The sequence below is a fragment of the Ranitomeya variabilis genome, chromosome 2 (genome assembly GCF_051348905.1).
Source record: "Ranitomeya variabilis isolate aRanVar5 chromosome 2, aRanVar5.hap1, whole genome shotgun sequence".
NCBI classification, from domain to species: domain Eukaryota; kingdom Metazoa; phylum Chordata; class Amphibia; order Anura; family Dendrobatidae; genus Ranitomeya; species Ranitomeya variabilis.
The window spans coordinates 541,101,184-541,127,356 of NC_135233.1; the positions used below are offsets into that span (position 1 = coordinate 541,101,184).

The window sequence follows — 26,173 nt, forward strand, 5'->3', positions numbered from 1 at the left end:
CAGAGCCACGCAGCATACAGCGCAGAGCCGCGCAGCATACAGCGCAGAGCCGCGCAGCATACAGCGCAGAGCCGCGCAGCTTACAGCGCAGAGCCGCGCAGCATACAGCGCAGAGCCCCGCAGTATACAGCGCAGAGCCGCGCAGTATACAGCGCAGAGCCGCGCAGTATACAGCGCCCACCAAATCGGCCCCTGAGGGGCCCCACCCACCAAATCGGACCCAGAGTGGCTACAACTACCAAACCAGCGCCTGAGGGGCACCCAAGTGTGAAAGTCTTGCTGGGGCAACCCGGGCACCATTCCAAAGCACTATCTGTAGTTCCTTCAGGAAATACCCATCTATTTCTCTCTGTTATCAGCCATTCCCCGTACTGCTGTCAGTCTATTTCTCTCTGTTATCAGCCATTCCCCTGTCCTGCTGTCAGTCTATTCTCTCTGTTATCAGCCATTCCCCGTCCTGCTCTCAGTCTATTCTCTCTGTTATCAGCCATTCCCCGTCCTGCTGTCAGTCTATTTCTCTGTTATCAGCCATTCCCCGTACTGCTGTCAGTCTATTTTTCTCTGTTATCAGCCATTCCCCTGTCCTGCTGTCAGTCTATATTATCTCTGTTATCAGCCATTCCCTGTCCTGCTGTCAGTCTATTTCTCTCTGTTATCAGCAATTCCCCTGTCCTGCTGTCAGTCTATTCTCTGTTATCAGCCATTCCCTTATCCTGCTGTCAGTCAGAGTGACCCGGCCCACCAAATCGGACCCAGAGTGACCCGGCCCACCAAATCGGACCCAGAGTGACCCGGGCCACCAAATCGGACCCAGAGTGACCCGGGCCACCAAATCGGACCCAGAGTGACCCGGGCCACCAAATCGGACCCAGAGTGACCCGGGCCACCAAATCGGACCCAGAGTGACCCGGGCCACCAAATCGGACCCAGAGTGACCCGGGCCACCAAATCGGACCCAGAGTGACCCGGGCCACCAAATCGGACCCAGAGTGACCCGGGCCACCAAATCGGACCCAGAGTGACCCGGGCCACCAAATCGGACCCAGAGTGACCCGGGCCACCAAATCGGACCCAGAGTGACCCGGGCCACCAAATCGGACCCAGAGTGACCCGGGCCACCAAATCGGACCCAGAGTGACCCGGGCCACCAAATCGGACCCAGAGTGACCCGGGCCACCAAATCGGACCCAGAGTGACCCGGGCCACCAAATCGGACCCAGAGTGACCCGGGCCACCAAATCGGACCCAGAGTGACCCGGGCCACCAAATCGGACCCAGAGTGACCCGGGCCACCAAATCGGACCCAGAGTGACCCGGGCCACCAAATCGGACCCAGAGTGACCCGGGCCACCAAATCGGACCCAGAGTGACCCGGGCCACCAAATCGGACCCAGAGTGACCCGGGCCACCAAATCGGACCCAGAGTGACCCGGGCCACCAAATCGGACCCAGAGTGACCCGGGCCACCAAATCGGACCCAGAGTGACCCGGGCCACCAAATCGGACCCAGAGTGACCCGGGCCACCAAATCGGACCCAGAGTGACCCGGGCCACCAAATCGGACCCAGAGTGACCCGGGCCACCAAATCGGACCCAGAGTGACCCGGGCCACCAAATCGGACCCAGAGTGACCCGGGCCACCAAATCGGACCCAGAGTGACCCGGGCCACCAAATCGGACCCAGAGTGACCCGGGCCACCAAATCGGACCCAGAGTGACCCGGGCCACCAAATCGGACCCAGAGTGACCCGGGCCACCAAATCGGACCCAGAGTGACCCGGGCCACCAAATCGGACCCAGAGTGACCCGGGCCACCAAATCGGACCCAGAGTGACCCGGGCCACCAAATCGGACCCAGAGTGACCCGGGCCACCAAATCGGACCCAGAGTGACCCGGGCCACCAAATCGGACCCAGAGTGACCCTGGCCACCAAATCGGACCCAGAGTGACCCGGGCCACCAAATCGGACCCAGAGTGACCCGGGCCACCAAATCGGACCCAGAGTGACCCGGGCCACCAAATCGGACCCAGAGTGACCCGGGCCACCAAATCGGACCCAGAGTGACCCGGGCCACCAAATCGGACCCAGAGTGACCCGGGCCACCAAATCGGACCCAGAGTGACCCGGGCCACCAAATCGGACCCAGAGTGACCCGGGCCACCAAATCGGACCCAGAGTGACCCGGGCCACCAAATCGGACCCAGAGTGACCCGGGCCGCCAAATCGGACCCAGAGTGACCCGGGCCGCCAAATCGGACCCAGAGTGACCCGGGCCGCCAAATCGGACCCAGAGTGACCCGGGCCGCCAAATCGGACCCAGAGTGACCCGGGCCGCCAAATCGGACCCAGAGTGACCCGGGCCGCCAAATCGGACCCAGAGTGACCCGGGCCGCCAAATCGGACCCAGAGTGACCCGGGCCGCCAAATCGGACCCAGAGTGACCCGGGCCGCCAAATCGGACCCAGAGTGACCCGGGCCGCCAAATCGGACCCAGAGTGACCCGGGCCGCCAAATCGGACCCAGAGTGACCCGGGCCGCCAAATCGGACCCAGAGTGACCCGGGCCGCCAAATCGGACCCAGAGTGACCCGGGCCGCCAAATCGGACCCAGAGTGACCCGGGCCGCCAAATCGGACCCAGAGTGGCCCGGGCCGCCAAATCGGACCCAGAGTGGCCCGGGCCGCCAAATCGGACCCAGAGTGGCCCGGGCCGCCAAATCGGACCCAGAGTGGCCCGGGCCGCCAAATCGGACCCAGAGTGGCGCCGCCCGCCAAATCGGACCCAGAGTGGCGCCGCCCGCCAAATCGGACCCAGAGTGGCGCCGCCCGCCAAATCGGACCCAGAGTGGCGCCGCCCGCCAAATCGGACCCAGAGTGGCGCCGCCCGCCAAATCGGACCCAGAGTGGCGCCGCCCGCCAAATCGGACCCAGAGTGGCGCCGCCCGCCAAATCGGACCCAGAGTGGCGCCGCCCGCCAAATCGGACCCAGAGTGGCGCCGCCCGCCAAATCGGACCCAGAGTGGCGCCGCCCGCCAAATCGGACCCAGAGTGGCGCCGCCCGCCAAATCGGACCCAGAGTGGCGCCGCCCGCCAAATCGGACCCAGAGTGGCGCCGCCCGCCAAATCGGACCCAGAGTGGCGCCGCCCGCCAAATCGGACCCAGAGTGGCGCCGCCCGCCAAATCGGACCCAGAGTGGCGCCGCCCGCCAAATCGGACCCAGAGTGGCGCCGCCCGCCAAATCGGACCCAGAGTGGCGCCGCCCGCCAAATCGGACCCAGAGTGGCGCCGCCCGCCAAATCGGACCCAGAGTGGCGCCGCCCGCCAAATCGGACCCAGAGTGGCGCCGCCCGCCAAATCGGACCCAGAGTGGCGCCGCCCGCCAAATCGGACCCAGAGTGGCGCCGCCCGCCAAATCGGACCCAGAGTGGCGCCGCCCGCCAAATCGGACCCAGAGTGGCGCCGCCCGCCAAATCGGACCCAGAGTGGCGCCGCCCGCCAAATCGGACCCAGAGTGGCGCCGCCCGCCAAATCGGACCCAGAGTGGCGCCGCCCGCCAAATCGGACCCAGAGTGGCGCCGCCCGCCAAATCGGACCCAGAGTGGCGCCGCCCGCCAAATCGGACCCAGAGTGGCGCCGCCCGCCAAATCGGACCCAGAGTGGCGCCGCCCGCCAAATCGGACCCAGAGTGGCGCCGCCCGCCAAATCGGACCCAGAGTGGCCCGGTCCACCAAATAGGACCCAGAGTGACCCGGCCCACCAAATAGGACCCAGAGTGACCCGGCCCACCAAATCGGATCCAGAGTGACCCGGCCCGCCAAATCGGACCCAGAGTGACCCGGGCCGCCAAATCGGACCCAGATTGACCCGGGCCGCCAAATCGGACCCAGAGTGACCCGGGCCGCCAAATCGGACCCAGAGTGGCGCCGCCCGCCAAATCGGACCCAGAGTGGCGCCGCCCGCGAAATCGGATCCAGAGTGACCCGGCCCACCAAATCGGACCCAGATTGACCCGGGCCGCCAAATCGGACCCAGAGTGACCCGGGCCGCCAAATCGGACCCAGAGTGGCGCCGCCCGCCAAATCGGACCCAGAGTGGCGCCGCCCGCGAAATCGAACCCAGAGTGGCGCAGCCCGCCAAATCGGACCCAGAGTGGCGCCGCCCGCCAAATCGGACCCAGAGTGGCGCCGCCCGCCAAATCGGACCCAGAGTGGCTACAACTACCAAAACAGCGCCTGAGGGGCACCCAAGTGTGAAAGTCTTGCTGGGGCAACCCGGGCACCATTCCAAAGCACTATCTGTAGTTCCTTCAGGAAATACCCATCTAGTTGTTATTGTTATGCCTTGTTATTGTACTAACAGAAAATGTGCAATCTGCATTCAAACAAAATTTGACAGGTGTAAGTATGGGCACCATTATCATTTTCTTGTTTTAAATACTCCTGCCTACTTTTTACTAACTTACTAAATCACTTTTTTTAGTTTTGTAACCTCATTGAGCTTTGAACTTCATAGCCAGGTGTATGCAATCATGAGGAAAGCTACTTAAAGTGGCCACTTGCAAGTTCTTCTCCTGTTTGAATCTCCTCTGAAGAGTGGCATCATGGGCTCCTCAAATCAAATGATCTGAAAACAAAGATCAGGGAGTTGCCAAGGGTGGAATTGCTTCTGTTTTTTTTTTTTTTAATTAATACTTTGTATTTATTTTTAATTAACGTTTCTGTGTGGTGCAATCCCCATTAGGAAATGTGCTCCACAATTGTTAATGCCATCCAGTGCACATCTTGCCACATGTATGCAGTCCTTGACCAGCTGGTTAAGGGTGCATACTGCTGTGCGAGATGTGAGCACATTGTGCATTTGGAAACCCAGATACTGGATCTAAATGTGCAGCTGGCAACACTGAGATCCATAGACAATATGGAGAGGAGTCTTCTGCTCACAGAGCAGACGCTCAATGGGATAGATGAGGAGGGGGATGGTAGGATGGAGCTGCAGGACAGTGTGGCAGTTAGCTGGGTGACAGATAGAAGGCGGGGTAGAGGGAAGAGTGCCAGGGAGGCTAGTCCTGATCTGGCACACCCCAATAAGTTTGCTAAGTTGGCAGATGAGGGGGGTGCCAGTACAGGGGTAGCACTGCGGCAGCCAGGCATGTCGTCTGAAAGCCGGAGGAGTGACTGCTCCAGTAAGGAGGGAAATAGGAGAGCAGGGCAGGCCAGACAGGTGCTGGTAGTGGGGGACTCAATTATTAGGGGAACAGATAGGGCAATCTGTCACAAAGACAGGGATCGTTGGACGGTGTGCTGCCTACCTGGCGCTCGAGTCCGACACATCGCTGATCGGGTGGACAGATTACTGGGAGGGGCTGGTGAGGACCCAGCGGTCATGGTGCACATTGGCACAAATGACAAAGTTAGAGGTAAGTGGAAGGTCCTTAAAGATGATTTCAGGGAATTAGGCTGCAAGCTGAAAGCAAGGACCTCCAACGTGGTGTTTTCCGAAATACTGCCTGTACCACGTGCCACGCCAGAGAGGCAACGGGAGATTAGGGAGGTTAATAAGTGGCTCAAGAATTGGTGTAGGAAGGAGGCGTTTGGGTTCCTGCAGAACTGGGCCGACTTCTCAGTTGGCTACAGGCTCTACGCTAGGGACTGGCTGCACCTCAATGGGGAAGGGGCAGCTGTGCTGGGGGAGAAAATGGTTAGAAGGTTGGAGGAGTGTTTAAACTAGGGAATGGGGGGGAGGGTATTCATTTTATAGGAGGGGAAGATAGTGCAGATAGAGACCTGGGCACAAATAAGGAAGTTGGGGGTGGCGGTGGCATGGGGGGTGGGGTTAGAACAGTTAGTAATTTAAGAAAGAATAGAGGTACAGAGAGTAACATCAAGTGCATGTATACTAATGCCAGAAGCCTCGCCAACAAAATGGATGGATGAGAGCCATGACTGGGCTGTTAACTTGCAGGGCTATAGCCTGTTCAGAAATGACCGTACAGATAAGCGAGGGGGAGGGGTGTGTCTATATGTAAAATCTTCCTTAAAACCCATCCTGCGTGATAATATAGGTGAATTTAATGAAAATGTAGAGTCCCTGTGGGTGGAGATAAGGGGAGGGGGAAAAAATAATAAATTACTGATAGGGATTTGTTATAAATCTCAAAAAATAATGGAAGCAATGGAGAATATCCTCGTAAAGCAAATAGATGAAGCTGCGACTCAAGGAGAAGTCATTATTATGGGGGACTTCAACTACCCTGAAATAGATTGGGGAACAGAAACCTGCAGTTCCAGCAAAGGTAATCGGTTTTTGACAACTATGAGAGACAATTACCTTTCACAACTGGTTCAGGACCCAACAAGGAGGGGGGCACTGCTAGACCTAATATTAACCAACAGGCCAGACCGCATATCAAATTTAAGGGTTGGGGGTCACTTGGGGAATAGTGATCACAAAATAATAAGTTTTCATGTAACCTTTAATAAGATGGGTAGTAGGGGGGTGACAAGGACAATTAACCTTCAGGAGGGCAAATTTCCAACGGATGAGAGAGGATCTTGGTGTAATTAACTGGGACGATATCCTGAGACACAAAAATACACAAAGAAAATGGGAGACGTTTATTAGCATCCTGGATAGGACCTGTGCACAGTATATACCGTATGGGAATAAACATACTAGAAATAGGAGGAAACCAACATGGCTAAATAGAGCTGTAAGGGGCGCAATAAGGGACAAAAAGAAAGCATTTAGAGAATTAAAGGAAGTAGGTAGTGAGGAGGCATTAAATAAATATAGAAAATTAAATAAATTCTGTAAAAAGCAAATCAAGGCAGCAAAGATTGAGACAGAGAGACTCATTGCCAGAGAGAGTAAAAATAATCCCAAAATATTCTTTAACTATATAAATAGTAAGAAACTAAAAAATGACAGTGTTGGCCCCCTTAAAAATAATCTGGGGGAAATGGTGTATGAGGAAAAAGCCAATATGCTAAATGACTTTTTTTCATCAGTATTTACAAAAGAAAATCCCATGGCAGACAAAATGACTAGTGATAAAAATTCCCCATTAAATGTCACCTGCTTAACCCAGCAGGAAGTACAGCGGCGTCTAAAAATAACTAAAATTGACAAATCTCCAGGCCCGGATGGGATACACCCCCGAGTACTGCAGGAACTAAGTACAGTCATTGATAGACCATTATTTTTAATCTTTAAAGACTCCATAATAACAGGGTCTGTACCACAGGACTGGCGTATAGCAAATGTGGTGCCAATATTCAAAAAAGGGGCAAAAACTGAACTCGGTAATTATAGGCCAGTAAGCTTAACCTCTACTGTGGGTAAAATCCTGGAGGGCATTCTAAGGGATACTATACTGGAGTATCTGAAGAGGAATAACCTTATGACCCAGTATCAGCACGGGTTTACTAGGGACCGTTCATGTCAGACTAATTTGATCAGCTTCTATGAAGAGGTAAGTTCCGAACTGGACCAAGGGAACCCAGTGGATGTAGTGTATATGGACTTTTCCAAAGCTTTTGATACGGTGCCACACAAAAGGTTGTTACATAAAATGAGAGTAATGGGGATAGGGGAAAATATGTGTAAGTGGGTTGAGAGCTGGCTCAGGGATAGGAAACAAAGGGTGGTTATTAATGGAGCACACTCGGACTGGGTTGCGGTTAGCAGTGGGGTACCACAGGGGTCAGTATTGGGCCCTCTTCTTTTTAACATATTTATTAATGACCTTGTAGGGGGCATTCAGAGTAGAATTTCAATATTTGCAGATGACACTAAACTCTGCAGGGTAATCAATACAGGGGAGGACAATTTTATATTACAGGATGATTTATGTAAACTAGAAGCTTGGGCTGATAAATGGCAAATGAGCTTTAATGGGGATAAATGTAAGGTCATGCACGTGGGTAGAAGTAATAAGATGTATAACTATGTGCTTAATTCTAAAACTCTGGGCAAAACCGTCAATGAAAAAGACCTGGGTGTATGGGTGGATGACAAACTCATATTCAGTGGCCAGTGTCAGGCAGCTGCTACAAAGGCAAATAAAATAATGGGATGTATTAAAAGAGGCATAGATGCTCATGAGGAGAACATAATTTTACCTCTATACAAGTCACTAGTTCGACCACACTTAGAATACTGTGCACAGTTCTGGTCTCCGGTGTATAAGAAAGACATAGCTGAACTGGAGCGGGTGCAGAGAAGAGCGACCAAGGTTATTAGAGGACTGGGGGGTCTGCAATACCAAGATAGGTTATTACACTTCGGGCTATTTAGTTTGGAAAAACGAAGACTAAGGGGTGATCTTATTTTAATGTATAAATATATGAGGGGACAGTGCAAAGACCTTTCTGATGATCTTTTTAATCATAGACCTGAGACAGGGACAAGGGGGCATCCTCTACGTCTGGAGGAAAGAAGGTTTAAGCATAATAACAGACGCGGATTCTTTACTGTAAGAGCAGTGAGACTATGGAACTCTCTGCCGTATGATGTTGTAATGAGTGATTCATTAATTAAATTTAAGAGGGGACTGGATACCTTTCTGGAAAAGTATAATGTTACAGGGTATATACACTAGATTCCTTGATAAGGCGTTGATCCAGGGAACTAGTCTGATTGCCGTATGTGGAGTCGGGAAGGAATTTTTTTCCCCATGGTGGAGTTACTCTTTGCCACATGGGTTTTTTTTGCCTTCCTCTGGATCAACATGTTAGGGCATGTTAGGTTAGGCTATGGGTTGAACTAGATGGACTTACAGTCTTCCTTCAACCTTAATAACTATGTAACTATGTAACATAGTTGTTCAGGGGAAGGATACAAAAAGCTGTCTCAGAGATTTAACCTGTCAATTTCCACTGTGAGGAACATAGTAAGGAAATGGAAGAACACAGGTACAGTTCTTGTTAAGGCCAGAAGTGGCAGGCCAAGAAAAACATCAGAAAGGCAGAGAAGAAGAATGGTGAGATCAGTCAAGGACAATCCTCAGACCACCTCCAGAGAGCTGCAGCATCAACTTGCTGCAGATGGTGTCTGTCATGGTTCCCAATGGCAAGGGAACGTAAGAAACATATAAAAAACGAACGAGCTCTCGGGTGATGGAAACTCGAGTTGACCGTGAGCTAAATCTACCACACAACTAATAGTAGCCAGGGAGCATACCTACGGCTTCCTATATGCCACGCGCCAGCCGGAGGACTAACTGCGCCTGGTAGAGGAAGAAACAGACCTGGCTTACCTCTAGGGAAATACCCCAAAAGATGATAGCAGCCCCCCACATGTAATAACGGTGAATTAAGAGGAAAAGACATACACAGTATGAAAGTAGATTTAGCAAAGAGAGGTCCACTTACTAGATAGCAGAAGGATACAAAAGAGGACTTCACGGTCAACTGAAAACCCTTTCAAAAACCATCCTGAAATTACTTTAAGACTCCTGTGTCAACTCATGACACAGGAGTGGCAATTTCAGCCCGCAAGAGCTTCCAGCTACAGAGAATTACAAAAACTGCAAACTGGACAAAAGGTGCAAAACAAAAGGACAAAGTCCACTTAGCTGATCAGCAGACTAGTAGCAGGAACATGCAACCGAAGGCTCTGGTTACAATGATGACCGGCAAGGAAATGACTGGAGAGCAAGGCTAAATAGGAAACTCCCAAACGCTGATGGAAGCAGGTGAACAGAAGCAGCAAAGTGCAAACAAGTCACCAGTACCACCAGCAACCACCAGGGGAGCCCAAAAAGCGGATACACAACAGTACCCTCCCCTTAAGGAGGGGGAACCGAACCCTCACAAGAACCGCCAGGGCGATCTGGATGAGCCCTATGAAAGGCACGAACCAAATCCGAGGCATGAACATCAGAGGCAGTTACCCAAGAATTATCTTCCTGACCATAGCCCTTCCATTTAACCAGATATTGAAGTCTCCGTCTGGAAATACGGGAGTCCAAGATCTTTTCTACCACGTACTCCAATTCACCCTCCACCAGCACAGGAGCAGGAGGTTCAGTAGAAGGAACCACCGGTACCTCATATCTCCGCAACAACGACCGATGGAACACATTATGGATAGCGAAAGATGCCGGGGGGTCCAAACGAAAGGAAACAGGGTTAAGAATCTCCAAAATCCTATAAGGACCGATGAACCGAGGCTTAAATTTAGGAGAAGAAACCCTCATAGGGACAAAACGGGAAGACAACCACTCCAAGTCCCCAACACGAAGGTGGGGGCCAACACGACGACGGCGGTTAGCAAACTGCTGAGTCCTCTCCTGGGACAATTCCAAATTATCCACCACTTGTCCCCAAATCTGATGCAACCGATCCACTACCGCATCCACTCCAGGACAATCCGAAGATTCAACCTGACCAGATGAAAAACGCGGATGAAACCCTGAATTGCAAAAGAAAGGAGAAACCAAAGTGGCAGAACTAGCCCGATTATTAAGAGCAAACTCCGCCAACGGCAGAAAGGCAACCCAATCATCCTGATCCGCAGACACAAAACACCTCAAATAAGTCTTCAAAGTTTGATTAGTTCGTTCCGTCTGGTCATTGGTCTGAGGATGGAATGCAGACGAAAAAGACAAATCAATGCCCAACCTGGCACAGACTGCCCGCCAAAATCTAGACACGAACTGGGTACCCCTGTCAGAAACGATGTTTTCCGGAATACCATGCAAGCGAACCACATTTTGAAAAAACAGAGGGACCAACTCAGATGAGGAAGGCAACTTAGGCAATGGCACCAAATGAACCATTTTAGAAAAACGGTCACACACCACCCAGATGACAGACATCTTCTGAGAAACAGGGAGGTCCGAGATAAAGTCCATAGAGATGTGCGTCCAAGGCCTCTTCGGAATAGGCAAGGGCAACAACAACCCACTAGCCCTAGAACAACAAGGCTTGGCCCGAGCACACACATCGCAAGACTGCACAAAAACACGCACATCTCGAGACAAGGAAGGCCACCAGAAGGATCTAGCCACCAAATCTCTGGTGCCAAAAATTCCCGGATGACCTGCCAGAGTAGAAGAATGAACTTCCGAGATGACTCTAGTGGTCCACTCGTCAGGAACAAACAGTCTACCAGACGGACAACGATCAGGTCTATCCGCCTGAAATTCTTGCAAAGCACGTCGCAAATCTGGAGAGACAGCAGACAAAACCACTCCATCCTTAAGGACACCAGCAGGTTCAGAATTCCCAGGAGAGTCAGGCTCAAAACTCCTAGAAAGAGCATCTGCCTTCACATTCCTAGAACCCGGTAAGTACGAGACCACAAAATTAAACCGGGAAAAGAACAACGACCAACGTGCCTGTCTAGGATTCAGGCGCCTGGCAGACTCCAAATAAATTAAATTCTTGTGATCAGTCAAAACCACCACCTGATGTCTGGCACCCTCAAGCCAATGACGCCACTCCTCAAATGCCCACTTCATGGCCAAAAGCTCCCGATTACCAACATCATAGTTTCGCTCGGCGGCCGAAAATTTTCACGAAAAGAACGCACAAGGTCTCATCACCGAGCAGTCGGAACTTTTCTGCGACAAAACCGCCCCCGCTCCGATCTCGGAAGCATCGACCTCAACCTGAAAGGGAAGAGAAACATCAGGCTGGCGCAACACAGGGGCAGACAAAAAGCGGCGCTTAAGCTCCCGAAAGGCCTTCACGGCAGCAGGGGACCAATTGGCAACATCAGCACCCTTTTTAGTCAAATCCGTCAGAGGTTTAGCAACGCCAGAAAAACCAGCTATAAATCGACGATAAAAATTAGCAAAGCCCAAGAATTTCTGGAGACTCTTCAGAGAAGTAGGCTGCGTCCAGTCGTAAATAGCCCGAACCTTGACAGGGTCCATCTCAATAGAAGAAGGGGAAAAAATGTACCCCAAAAAGGAAATTTTTTGAACCCCAAAAACACACTTTGAACCCTTTACACACAAAGAATTCTCCCGCAAAACCTGAAAAACCCTCCTGACCTGCTGAACATGAGACTCCCAGTCATCAGAAAAAATCTAAATATCATCCAAATAAACAATCAAAAATGTGTCCAAATATTCACGGAAAATATCATGCATTAAGGACCGAAAGACCGAAGGAGCATTAGAAAGGCCGAAAGGCATTACCAAATACTCAAAATGGCCCTCAGGCGTATTAAATGCGGTTTTCCACTCATCCCCCTGCTTAATTCGCACCAAATTATACGCCCCACGAAGATCAATCTTAGAGAACCACTTAGCCCCCCTTATGCGAGCAAACAAATCAGTCAGCAAAGGCAATGGATACTGATATTTGACTGTAATTTTATTCAGGAGTCGATAATCAATACAAGGCCTCAGAGAGCCATCCTTTTTAGAGACAAAGAAAAAACCGGCTCCTAAAGGTGATGAAGAAGGACGAATATGTCCCTTTTCCAGGGACTCCTTAATATACTCGCGCATAGCAGCATGTTCAGGTACAGATAGGTTAAACAAACGACCCTTTGGAAATTTACTGCCAGGAATCAGATCTATGGCGCAATCACAATCCCTGTGAGGAGGGAGTGAACCAATCTTAGGCTCTTCAAAAATATCACGATAATCAGACAAAAATGCCGGAATCTCAGATGGAATAGATGACGAAATGGACACCATAGGAGTGTCCCCATGAGCCCCCCGACATCCCCAGCTTAACACAGACATAGCTTTCCAGTCAAGGACTGGGTTATGAGACTGTAACCATGGTAATCCAAGCACCAAAACATCATGTAAATTGTACAACACAAGGAAGCGAATCACCTCCTGATGGTCTGGAGTCATACGCATAGTCACTTGCGTCCAGAACTGTGGTTTATTACAAGCCAAAGGTGTAGAATCAATACCCTTCAGAGGTATAGGGACTTCCAGAGGCTCTAAATCAAACCCACAGCGCCTGGCAAAGGACCAGTCCATAAGACTCAGAGCGGCGCCAGAGTCCACATAGGCATCCACGGTAATAACTGATAATAAACAAATCAAGGTTACAGACAAAATAAATTTGGACTGTAAAGTGCCAATTGAAATGGACTTGTCAACCTTCCTAGTACGTTTAGAGCATGCCGATATAACATGAGCAGAATCACCACAATAGAAGCATAACCCATTTTTACGCCTATAATTCTGCCGCTCGCTTCTGGACATAACTCTGTCACATTGCATTTTCTCTGGCGTCTCTTCAGAAGATACCGCCAAATGGTGCACGGGTTTGCGCTCCCGCAAACGCCGATCAATCTGAATTGCCATTGTCATGGACTCATTCAGACCTGTAGGCGCAGGGAACCCGACCATAACATCTTTAACGGCATCAGAAAGACCCTCTCTGAAATTTGCCGCTAAGGCGCACTCATTCCACTGAGTAAGCACAGACCATTTACGAAATTTTTGGCAGTATATCTCCGCTTCATCTTGCCCTTGAGATAGGGCTATCAAAGCTTTTTCAGCTTGAATCTCCAAATTAGGTTCCTCATAAAGCAACCCTAAAGCCAGGAAAAACGCATCCACATTGAGCAACGCAGGATCCCCTGGTGCCAATGAAAAATGCCCAATTTTGAGGGTCACCTCGCAGCAAAGAGATTACAATCTTAACCTGCTGGACAGGATCTCCTGAGGAGTGAGGTCTGAGAGAAAGGAATAATTTACAATTATATTTGAAATTCAAAAACCGAGATCTATCTCCGGAAAACACCTCTGGTGTAGGGATTTTAGGTTCAGAAATAGGAGCATGTATAACAAAATCTTGTAAATTTTGAACCTTTGTAGCAAGATTATTTAAACCTGCAGCCAAACTCTGAGGATCCATCTTTAAACAGGTGAGCTCAGAGCCATTCAAGGATTATAAGGAGAGAAAGGCAAAGGCTGTAATTAGAGCTGAAATACAACTGATCAAACTATGGAGCAAGCATAGGGGAAAAAGAGAAAAAAAAAAAAATTTACAGACTTCTTTTTTCTCTCCTTTCTTCTGCCAATAAGTTTAACACTGGCCGGTCATACTGTCATGGTTCCCAATGGCAAGGGAACGTAAGAAACATATAAATAACGAACGAGCTCTCGGGTGATGGAAACTCGAGTTGACCGTGAGCTAAATCTACCACACAACTAATAGTAGCCAGGGAGCATACCTACGGCTTCCTATATGCCACGCGCCAGCCGGAGGACTAACTGCGCCTGGTAGAGGAAGAAACAGACCTGGCTTACCTCTAGGGAAATACCCCAAAAGATGATAGCAGCCCCCCACATGTAATAACTGTGAATTAAGAGGAAAAGACATACACAGTATGAAAGTAGATTTAGCAAAGAGAGGTCCACTTACTAGATAGCAGAAGGATACAAAAGAGGACTTCACGGTCAACTGAAAACCCTTTCAAAAACCATCCTGAAATTACTTTAAGACTCCTGTGTCAACTCATGACACAGGAGTGGCAATTTCAGCCCGCAAGAGCTTCCAGCTACAGAGAATTACAAAAACTGGACAAAAGGTACAAAACAAAAGGACAAAGTCCACTTAGCTGATCAGCAGACTAGTAGCAGGAACATGCAACCGAAGGCTCTGGTTACAATGATGACCGGCAAGGAAATGACTGGAGAGCAAGGCTAAATAGGAAACTCCCAAACGCTGATGGAAGCAGGTGAACAGAAGCAGCAAAGTGCAAACAAGTCACCAGTACCACCAGCAACCACCAGGGGAGCCCAAAAAGCGGATACACAACAGGTGTCACTGTGCATCCGTCAACTATACAACTCACTTTGCACAAGGAGAAGCTGTATGGGAGAGTGATGCGAAAGAAGCAGTTTCTGCAAGCACGCCACAAACCGAGTCGGCTGAGGTATGCAAAAGCACATTTGGAGAAGCCAATTTATTTTTGGAAGAAGGTCATGTGGACTGATGAAACCAAGATTGAGTTGTTTGGTCATAAAAAAAGGTGTTGTGCATGGCGGCAAAAAAACACGGCATTCCAAGAAAAACACTTGCTACCCACAGTAAAATTTGGTGGAGGTTCCATCATGCTCTGGGGCTGTGTGGCCAATGCCGGCATCGGGAATCTTGTTAAAGTTGAGGGATGCGTGGATTCCTCTCAGTATCAGCAGATTCTTGACAATAATGTTCATTAATCAGTGACAGTGGATCTTTCAGCAAGACAATGATCCAAAACACCGCTCCAAATCTACTCAGGCATTCATGCTTAGGAACAATTACACTGTTCTGGAATGGCCATCCCAGTCCCCAGACCTGAATATCATTGAACATCTGTGGGATCATTTGAAGAGGGCTGTCCATGCTCGGCGACCATCAAACTTAACTGAACTGGAATTGTTTTGTAAGAGGAATGGTCAAAAATACCTTCATCCAGGATCCAGGAACTCATTAAAAGCTACAGGAAGCGACTAGAGGCTGTTATTTTTGCAAAAGGAGGATCTACTAAATATTAATGTCACTTTTCTGGTGAGGTGCCCATACTTATGCACCTGTCAAATTTTGTTTGAATGCAGATTGCACATTTTCTGTTAGTACAATAAACCTCATTTTAAGGCAGAAACATTACTGTGTCCAACAGTTATTAGATATATGAAACTGAAATAGCTGTTGCAAAAAAAAACAATTTTTATAAAACATTAAGCTTAAGTTTTAATAGGGGTGCCCAAACTTTTTCCTATAACTGTGTGGCATAGCGACTGGTCGTGTGATTGATGGACGGTGTGTATCGCAGAGGTGGGTGGCCCTGTGATGGAAGCCTGGATATGTTTTGCTCAAGCAGATCTACTGCTGAGGGATTTGTTTACGTTGGGAGGCTTCCAGGTGATTAAAGAGATGGGTGGGTTCAGTCACCTACAAACCCACCCAAAGAGGCGTGTCTGAACACGTAAGATGGTTTTGTGTGTAAGGACCTGTGGTGATGTCACGCTCACCTGACTAGCCATGTGACAGGTACCTGGGTGTGGTTACACCTATGTAAAGAGGTGTGTGTAGCACATGATGGGAGTGTGTGGGTGTGTGTCAGGGTGGACACACTTCCATGTGTCCTGGCTGGACACTGCAGAGTGGCCTGTGTGTTGGACGGTTTCAAGTGGGGACAGACGTCCTGAACAACACACAGAGACCATCTTTAGGCTGGAGAGCCTACGTGCTGGTCATAGCACGGTCTGTGTGCCCACAGACGTGAAAGAGTGGAGCTCTACTATGGACATTGGGGAATCACCTGTCTGACGTAAGACTGTTTACCTGTTGTTCCTGTTGCAATGTGGTTTATGGAGCAGTAAACCCTGTGAACTTTTAAGGAAACGTGTCTCCTGAGTGTCATCCTGCTGCACCTAAGCGAGTGTCCCCTAGACCCGTAGCGGGTGAAATGCTACACTGTATTATGTAGAGTCCTTACAAACAGAGTGATCTATTTCAAGTGTTTGTTTCTGTTAATGTTGATGATTATGTCTTACAGCCAATGAAAACCCAAAAGTCATTATCTCAGTAAATTAGAATACTTTATAACACCAGCTTGAAAAATGATTTTAAAATCCAAAATGTTGACATGTTTGTTCAGTAAATGCGCACAATACTTGGTTGGCGATCCTTCTCAGCCTATGGCGGCACTGCTGAGGTGTTATGGAAGCCCAGGTTGCTTTGATAGCAGCCTTCAGCTCATGTGCATTGTTGGGTCTGGTGTCTGTCATCATCCTCTTGACAATACCCCATAGATTCTCTTGCAAGGTCAGGTGAGTTTGCTGGCCAGTCAAGCACAGTTTTGTTGCTTTTAAACCAGATATTGATACTTTTGGCAGTGTGGACAGGTGCCAAGTCCTGCTGGAGAATAAGGCTATGTTCACACTTTGCGGGTTTTGCCGCGGATCCGCAGCGGGTTTGACACTGCGGATCCACAGCAGTTTTCCATGCAGGGTACAGTACAATGTTACCCTATGGAAAACAAAACCCGCTGTGCCCACGCTGCGGATTTCCGCGGGAAAAGCCGCGCGGCTTTTCTGTGGAAAAAAAGAAGGAGCATGTCATTTCTTGGTGCAGCCATAGAAATGCATTGATCCGCTCACTTCCCGCATGGGGCTGTGCCCACGTTGCGGGAAGTTAAGCGGATAATGTGCAGATGGTACCCGGGGTGGAGGAGAGGAGACTCTCCTCCAGGCCCTGGGAAGCATATTTTGGTGTAAAGAAAAGAATTAAAATAAAAAATGATGCTATACTCACCTCTCAGCGCTGCCCGCGGCGTCCGGTCTCAGTTGCTGTGCTTGCAGGACCTGTGGTGACGTCGCGGTTACATGACCGTGATGACGCCGCGGTCACATGACCGTGACGTCACGAAGGTCCTTGTCGGCACAGCCGCGTGCAGCGCCGGGGAGATCGCGACGTCAGAGGGTGAGTATAACCAATTTTTATTATTTTTTACATTACTATTGATGCTGCATATTGCTGCATATGCAGCATCAATAGTACAGGAGTAATCCCGCAGCGGAAACCGCGGAACAAACCGCGATAAATCTGCAGGGATAACCGCAGCGGTTTTGCCCTGCAGATTTATCAATTCCGCTGCGGGATTAACCCGCAGAGCAAGCCGCAACGTGTGAACGTGGCCTTACATTTCCATCTCCAAGAAGCTTGCCGACAGAGGGAAGCATGAAGTGCTCTAAAATTTCCTGGTAGATGGCTGCGCTGACTTTAGTCTTGATAAAACCCAGTGGACATACACCAGCAGATGACATGGCTCCCGAAACCATCACTGATTGTGGAAACTTCACACTAGACCTCAAGCAACTTGGATTGAGTGCCTCTCTACTCTTCCTCCAGACTCTGGGACCTTGATTTCCAAATGAAATGCAAAATTTACTTTCATCTGATAACACCTTGGACCACTGAGCAACTGACAGTTGTTTTGCTTCTTGGCCCAGGTAAGACACTTCTGGCGTTGTCTATTGGTCATGAGTGGCTTGACATAAGGAATGCGACACTTGTAGCCCATGTCTTGGATACATCTGTGTGTGGTGGCTCTTGAAGCAATGACTCCAGCAGCAGACCACTTCTTGTGAATCTCTTCCAAATTTTTGAATGGCCTTTTCTTAACAATCCTTTCAAGGCTGCAGTTATCCCGGTTCCTTGTGCACCTTTTTCTTCCACACTTTTTCCTTCCACTCAACATTCCATTATTATGCTTGGATACAGCACTCTGAACAGCCAGCTTCTTTAGCAATGCCCTTTTGTGGTTTACCCTCCTTGTGGAGTGTGTCAATGACTGCCTTCTGCACATCTATCAAGTCAGCATTCTTCTCCATGATTGTGGAGCCTACTGAAACAGACTAAGGGACCTTTTTAAATGCTTAGGAAGCCTTTGCAGGTGTTTTTTGTTATTCCAATATACCGAGATAATGACTTTTGAGTTTCCATTGGCTGTAAGCCATAATCATCAACATTAGCAGAAAAAAACATTTGAAATAGATCACTCTGTTTGTAATGACTCTATATAATATCAGTTTTCAAGGCAATTTACAAGATTATTTTTAAAGGACCAATTTAGTTTTGTAGTGACTTCGTGGGGCCTATATATTGGAACCTCCCAATAATAATATCATTTTAAAGACCGCACCCATCAAAGTTTTCAAAATTGCTTTCAGGTAGTTCATTAACCCTTCAGATCCTTTTCAGGAATTAATGAAAGTGACTGGAATTAAAAAAAAAAATAGTTTTTTATTTCTAATTTCTGAACAGGCCGCTATAGCTGGAAGACTTTAAGGCCGCTATTTAGCCATGATCTGCCATGGCAAACATGAGGACCACACGATCAAGATCTCAGGGAACCAATGGGGTTTAAGAGGGAAGTTCCATACTCTGTTAACCATCTAGCTGTTGTAGTCACTATTTACAGCAGTATTCTTACTGCCATTGGACGGGATAGTACGTCCAATGGCAGTACTCCTGCTTTGATGTGGACTCCGGCGGTGAGCCCGCATCAAAGCCCGGACGTGTCAGCTGTTTTGAACAGCTGACGTGCCCGCAATAGGCGTGGGTGGAATCACGATCTGCCCGCGCCTACTAACTAGTTAAATGCCGCTGTCAAACTCTGACAGCAGCATTTAACACACGCATCGGGCCGGAAATACTCGCACCGCTGACCCCCGTCATGTGACCTCTATGGTTGTTGATGCCGGATTGCTATGAGCGCAACCCTGTGGTCGGCTCTCATAGCGATGCAGTAATTCTGCTACATAGAAGCAATCTGATCATCGCCTCTATGTAGCAGAGCCGATCAAGTTGTGGTAGCTTCTAGCCTTCCTTGGAGGCTATTGAAGCATGCCAAAACTTAAAGAAAAATAGTTTTAAAAATATTAAAAAAATTAAAAAATATAAAAGTTTAAATCACCCCCTTTTGCCCTATTCAAAATAAAACAGTAAAAAAATCAAACATACACATATTTTGTATCGCTGCTTCAGAATCGCCTGATCTATCAATAAAAAAAAGGATTAACCTGATCGCTAAACGGCATAGCAAGAAAAAATTGAAACGCCAGAATTACGTTTTTTTGGTCGCCGCGACATTGCATTAAAATGAAATTGCATTGCATTAAACCGAAAAATGTTCCGGTCATGAGTGGGTTAAGGGGCTAAACAGCAATGGTCAGAGCCAACTCTGATCATGGCTGATGCAGTAAGTTGTCTGATATAGTGTACAGTTGACAGCTGCTGATTGTCACTCATCAGAGGATGCTATTCTCTTATATCTCAGGTCACTTTTAAGTCGTATTGGTGGCCATTAAGGGATTAACCCCTTCCTGACATCTGACGTACTATCCCGTCGAGGTGGGGTGGGCCCGTATGACCACCGACGGGATAGTACGTCATACGCGATCGGCCGCGCTCACGGGGGGAGCGCGGCCGATCGCGGCCGGGTGTCCGCTGCATATCGCAGCTGACATCCGGCACTATGTGCCAGGAGCGGTCACTGACCGCCCCCGGCACATGAACCCCCGGCACACCGCGATCAAACATGATCGCGGTGTACCGGCGGTATAGGGAAGCATCGCGCAGGGAGGGGGCTCCCTGCGGGCTTCCCTGAGACCCCTGGAGCAACGCGATGTGATCGCGTTGCTCCGAGGGTCTCCTACCTCCCTCCTCGCCGCAGGTCCCGGATCCAAGATGGCCGCGGCATCCGGGTCCTGCAGGGAGGGAGGTGGCTTACCGAGTGTCTGCTCAGAGCAGACACTTGGTAAGCCTGCAGCCCTGCACAGCAGATCGCAGATCTGGCAGAGTGCTGTGCACACTGCCAGTTCAATGATCTGTGATGTCCCCCCCTGGGACAAAGTAAAAAAGTTTAAACAAAATTCCCCACATGTGTAAAAAAATAAATAAAAAAAATATCCTAAATAAAGAAAAAAAAATATATATATTATTCCCATAAATACATTTCTTTTGCTAAATAAAATAAAAAAAACAATAAAAGTACACATATTTAGTATCGCCGCGTCCGTAACGACCCAACCTATAAAACTGCCCCACTAGTTAACCCCTTCAGTAAACACCGAAAGAAAAAAAAAAAAAAAACGAGGCAAAAAACAACGCTTTATTATCATACCGCCGAACAAAAAGTGGAATAACACGCGATCAAAAAGACTGATATAAATAACCATGGTACCGCTGAAAACGTCATCTCGTCCCGCAAAAAAACGAGCCGCCATACAGCATCATCAGCAAAAAAATAAAAAAGTTATAGTCCTGAGAATAAAGCGATACCAAAATAATTATTTTTTCTATAAAATAGTTTTTATCGTATAAAAGCGCCAAAACATAAAAAAAATGATATAAATGAGATATCGCTGTAATCGTACTGACCCGAAGAATAAAACTGCTTTATCAATTTTACCAAACGCGGAACGGTATAAACGCCTCCCCCAAAAGAAATTCATTAATAGCTGGTTTTTGATCACTCTGCCTCACAAAAATCGGAATAAAAAGCAATCAAAAAATGTCACGTGTCCGAAAATGGTACCAATAAAAACGTCAACTCGTCCCACAAAAAACAAGATCTCACATGACTCTGTGGACTCAAATATGGAAAAATTACAGCTCTCAAAATGTGGTAACGCAAAAAATATTTTTTGCAATGAAAAGCGTCTTTCAGTGTGTGACGGCTGCCAATCATAAAAATCCGCTAAAAACCCCGCTATAAAAGTAAATCAAACCCCCCTTCATCACCCCCTTAGTTAGGGAAAAATAAAAAAATAAAAAAATGTATTTATTTCCATTTTCCCATTAGGGTTAGGGTTAGGGCTAGAGTTAGTGCTAGAGTTAGGACTAGAGTTAGGGCTAGGGTTAGAGCTAGGGTTAGGGCTAGGGTAAGGGTTAGGGCAAGGGTTAGGGCTAGGGTTAGGGTTGGGGCTAGGGTTGGGGCTAGGGTTAGGGTTGGGGCTAGGGTTAGGGCTAGGGTTGGGGCTAGGGTTGGGCTAGGGTTAGGGCTAGGGTTAGGGCTAGGGTTGGGGCTAGGGTTAGGGCTAGTGTTACGGCTAGTGTTAGGGCTAGTGATAGGGCTAGGGTTATTGCTCGGGTTAGGGCTAGGGTTGGGGCTACAGTTAGGGTTGGGGCTAAAGATAGGGTTAGGGTTTGGATTACATTTACGGTTGGGAATAGGGTTGGGTGTGTCTGGGTTAGAGGAGTGGTTAGGGTTACTGTTGGGATTAGGGTAAGGGTTGTGTTTGGATTAGGGTTTCAGTTATAATTGGGGGGTTTCCACTGTTTAGGCACATCAGAGGCTCTCCAAACGGGACATGGCATCCGATCTGAATTCCAGCCAATTCTGCGTTGAAAAAGGAAAACAGTGCTCCTTCCCTTCAGAGCTCTCCCGTGTGCCCAAACAGGGGTTTACCCCAACATATGGGGTATCAGCGTACTCAGGACAAATTGGACATCATCTTTTGGGGTCTAAGTTCTCCTGCTACCCTTGGGAAAATACAAAACTGGGGGCCAAAAAATAAGTTTTGTGGGAAAAAAAAGATTTTTTATTTTCACGGCTCTGCGTTGTAAACTGTAGTGAAACACTTGGGGGTTCAAAGTTCTCACAACACATCTAGATAAGTTCCTTGGGGGGTCTAGTTTCCGATATGGGGTCACTTGTGGGGGGTTTGTACTGTTTGGGTACATCAGGGGCTCTGCAAATGCAACGTGACGCCTGCAGACCAATCCATTTAAGTCTGCATTCCAAATGGCGCTCCTTCCCTTCCGAGCTCTGTCATGCGCCCAAACAGTGGTTCCCCCCACATATGGGGTATCAGCGTACTCAGGACAAATTGGACAACAACTTTTGGGGTCCAATTTATCCTGATACCCTTGTGAAAATACAAAACTGGGGGCGAAAAGATCATTTTTGTGAAAAAATATGATTTTTTATTTTTACGGCTCTGCATTATAAACTTCTGTGAAGCACTTGTTGGGTCAAAGTGCTCAACACACATCTAGATAAGTTCCTTAAGGGGTCTACTTTCCAAAATGGTGTCACTTGTACAGGGTTTCAATGTTTAGGCACATCAGGGGCTCTCCAAATGCAACATGGCGTCCCATCTCAATTCCAGTCAATTTTGCATTGAAAAGTCAAATGGCGCTCCTTTCCTTCCAAGCTCTGCCATGCACCCAAACAGTGGTTTACCCCCACATATGGGGTATCAGCGTACTCAGGACAAATTGTACAACAAATTTTGGGGTCTATTTTCTCCTGTTACCCTTGGTAAAATAAAACAAATTGGAGCTGAAATAAATTTTGTGTGAAAAAAAGTTAAATGTTTATTTTTATTTAAACATTCCAAAAATTCCTGTGAAACACCTGAAGGGTTAATAAACTTTTTGAAAGTGGTTTTGAGTACCTTGAGGGGTGCAGTTTTTAGAATGGTGTCACACTTGGGTATTTTCTATCATATAGACCCCTCAAAATTACTTCAAATGAGATGTGATCCCTAAAAAAAAATGGTGTTGTAAAAATGAGAAATTGCTGGTCAACTTTTAACCCTTATAACTCCGTCACAAAAAAAAATTTTGGTTCCAAAATTGTGCTGATGTAAAGTAGACATGTGGGAAATGTTACTTATTAAGTATTTTGCGTGACATATGTCTGTGATTTAAGGGCATAAAAATTAAAAGTTGGAAAATTGCGAAATTTTCAAAATTGTCGCCAAATATTCATTTTTTTCACAAATAAACACAAGTTATATCGAAGAAATTTTACCACTATCATGAAGTACAATATGTCACGAGAAAACAATGTCTGAATCGCCAAGATCCGTTGAAGCGTTCCAGAGTTATAACCTCATAAAGGGACAGTGGTCAGAATTGTAAAAATTGGCCCGGTCATTAACGTGCAAACCACCCTTGGGGGTGAAGGGGTTAAATCCATGGAGGTATTATAAAATGTAGTGGAGTGCAGTAAATCGAAATTGAATTCTATTTTTCCATAGATATTGAAAACACTGGTAAATGGAATTGCCAAGCCTGTGACATGTAAAATCCGCATCCTGCCTACAGTAAGTGTTTTGCTATTCTCTGGCTTTTTTAAAGTTTTCAATTTTCTCAGTCTTATATTTCAGTATCCTTTAGCTAAGCAGTAGTGCCAGGGCACAGCCCGGTCCTCTCTGCGGGAAGCTTGGCACTCTGCAATCACACATTCACTGCACACTTTTCTTATCGGTTCAGAAAACTTCAGGCTTCTCTATTTGTTGCTTGCTATTTACATTTAGTTACACTTCTATGACTATTTTGATGTTTAACACAGTCAAAAAGCCAACAAATATTTCTAATCCTGGACAATAATACTAAGATAGAAAGTTTTGTATTTGCTGCTAATTAGTACTGAGAAATAAATCATTAATGATTACTAATATTCTGATTCCATAATGTCCATTATAAGAATAATGTTCCATATTATTCTAGTTTTCCCGTCTTCTGGGTTGATAAGTATTTTTTCCACTAGTGCTTATATTATGAATGGTCAAATTCTTATATTATTTTTTAGCTTGAAGAAACTGTGAATTTGGTGAAGATAATTGAGAGAACTGGTGTTGCAGCTATTGCAGTTCATGGAAGGTAGAGTTTTGTTAATTGCTGTATTCTTGTTTACAGCTCTGATTCTGGGAATTTCTTAGATCTATTTAAAATAAATCCACAGTTTTTATCTAAAACGCTGCTGCACAGGCAAGCTTCTTACTGTGAGGGATTTTTGTATTGTATGAAATATTTGAATTGTAAAACTTTATTAATTATTTGAATTATTTACTGTTAGACAGTAAACATTTCCCGTTGATGATAATGGCTTACAGCCAATGAAAACCCAAAAATCATTATCTCAGTAAATTAGAATAATTAACAAAAAAACAGTTGCAAATGCTTCCTAAGTGTTTAACCCCTTCCTGACATCAGACGTACTATCACGTCGAGGTGGGGTGGGCCCGTATGACCACCGACGGGATAGTACGTCATACGCGATCGGCCGCGCTCATGATCGGCCGCTCCCTGAGACCCCCGGAGCAACGCGATGTGATCGCGTTGCTCCGAGGGTCTCCTACCTCCCTCCTCGCCGCAGGTCCCGGATCCAAGATGGCCGCGGCATCCGGGTCCTGCAGGGAGGGAGGTGGCTTACCGAGTGCCTGCTCAGAGCAGACACTTGGTAAGCCTGCAGCCCTGCACAGCAGATCGTCGATCTGACAGAGTGCTGTGCACACTGTCAGATCAATGATCTGTAATGTCCCCCCCTGGGACAAAGTAAAAAAGTAAAAAAAAAATTCCCCACATGTGTGTAAAAAAAAAATTAAAAAAATATCCTAAATAAAGAAAAAAAAAAATTATTCCCATAAATACATTTCTTTAGCTAAATAAAATAAAAAAAACAATAAAAGTACACATATTTAGTATCGCCGCGTCCGTAACGACCCAACCTATAATACTGCCCCACTAGTTAACCCCTTCAGTAAACACCGTACGAAAAAAAAAAAAACCGAGGCAAAAAACAACGCTTTATTATCATACCGCCGAAGAAAAAGTGGAATAACACGCGATCAAAAAGACAGATATAAATAACCATGGTACCGCTGAAAACGTCATCTTGTCCAGCAAAAAACGAGCCACAATACAGCATCATCAGCAAAAAATAAAAAGTTATAGTCCTGAGAATAAAGCGATACCAAAATAATTATTTTTTCTATAAAATAGTTTTTATCGTATAAAAGCGCCAAAACATTAAAAAAATGATATAACTGAGATATCGCTGTAATCGTACTGACTTGACGAATAAAACTGCTTTATTAATTTTACCAAACGCGGAACGGTATAAACGCCTCCCCCAAAAGAAATTCATGAATAGCTGGTTTTTGATCACTCTGCCTCACAAAAATCGGAATAAAAAGCGATCAAAAAATGCCACGTGTCCAAAAATGTTACCAATAAAAACGTCAACTCGTCCCGCAAAAAACAAGATCTCACATGACTCTGTGAACTCAAATATGGAAAAATTACAGCTCTCAAAATGTGGTAACGCAAAAAATATTTTTTGCAATGAAAAGCGTCTTTCAGTGTGTGACGGCTGCCAATCATAAAAATCCGCTAAAAACCCCGCTATAAAAGTAAATCAAACCCCCCTTCATCACCCCCTTAGTTTGGGAAAAATAAAAAAATTAAAAAATGTATTTATTTCCATTTTCCCATTAGGGTTAGGGTTAGGGTTAGGGCTAGAGTTAGGACTAGAGTTAGGGCTAGGGTTAGGGCAAGGGTTAGGACTAGGGTTAGGGTTAGGGCTAGGGTTAGGGCTAGGGTTAGGGCTAGGGTTGGGGCTAGGGTTGGGGCTAGGGTTAGGGCTAGGGCTAGTGTTAGGGCTAGTGATAGGGCTAGGGTTATTGCTAGGGTTAGGGCTAGGGTTAGGGTTGGGGCTAGGGTTGGGGCTACAGTTAGGGTTGGGGCTAAAGATAGGGTTAGGGTTTGGATTACATTTACGGTTGGGAATAGGGTTGGGTGTGTCTGGGTTAGAGGAGTGGTTAGGGTTACTGTTGGGATTAGGGTAAGGGGTGTGTTAGGATTAGGGTTTCAGTTATAATTGGGGGGTTTCCACTGTTTAGGCACATCAGGGGCTCTCCAAACGGGACATGGCATCCGATCTGAATTCCAGCCAATTCTA

At 47.3% G+C, this 26,173-nt stretch overlaps 1 protein-coding gene across 6 annotated transcripts in view; it reads left to right on the forward strand.

The window, feature by feature from the left end:
* Positions 1–26,173, forward strand: part of DUS2 (dihydrouridine synthase 2) — a 569,010-nt gene that overhangs the window by 229,694 nt on the left and 313,143 nt on the right. For all 6 annotated transcript variants that reach the window (XM_077288143.1, XM_077288137.1, XM_077288139.1 and 3 more), the window contains 2 exons: positions 23,469–23,534; positions 24,023–24,093. In XM_077288143.1, the coding sequence (XP_077144258.1) occupies positions 23,469–23,534; positions 24,023–24,093 (137 nt within the window). The remainder of the gene's footprint in view (positions 1–23,468; positions 23,535–24,022; positions 24,094–26,173) is intronic.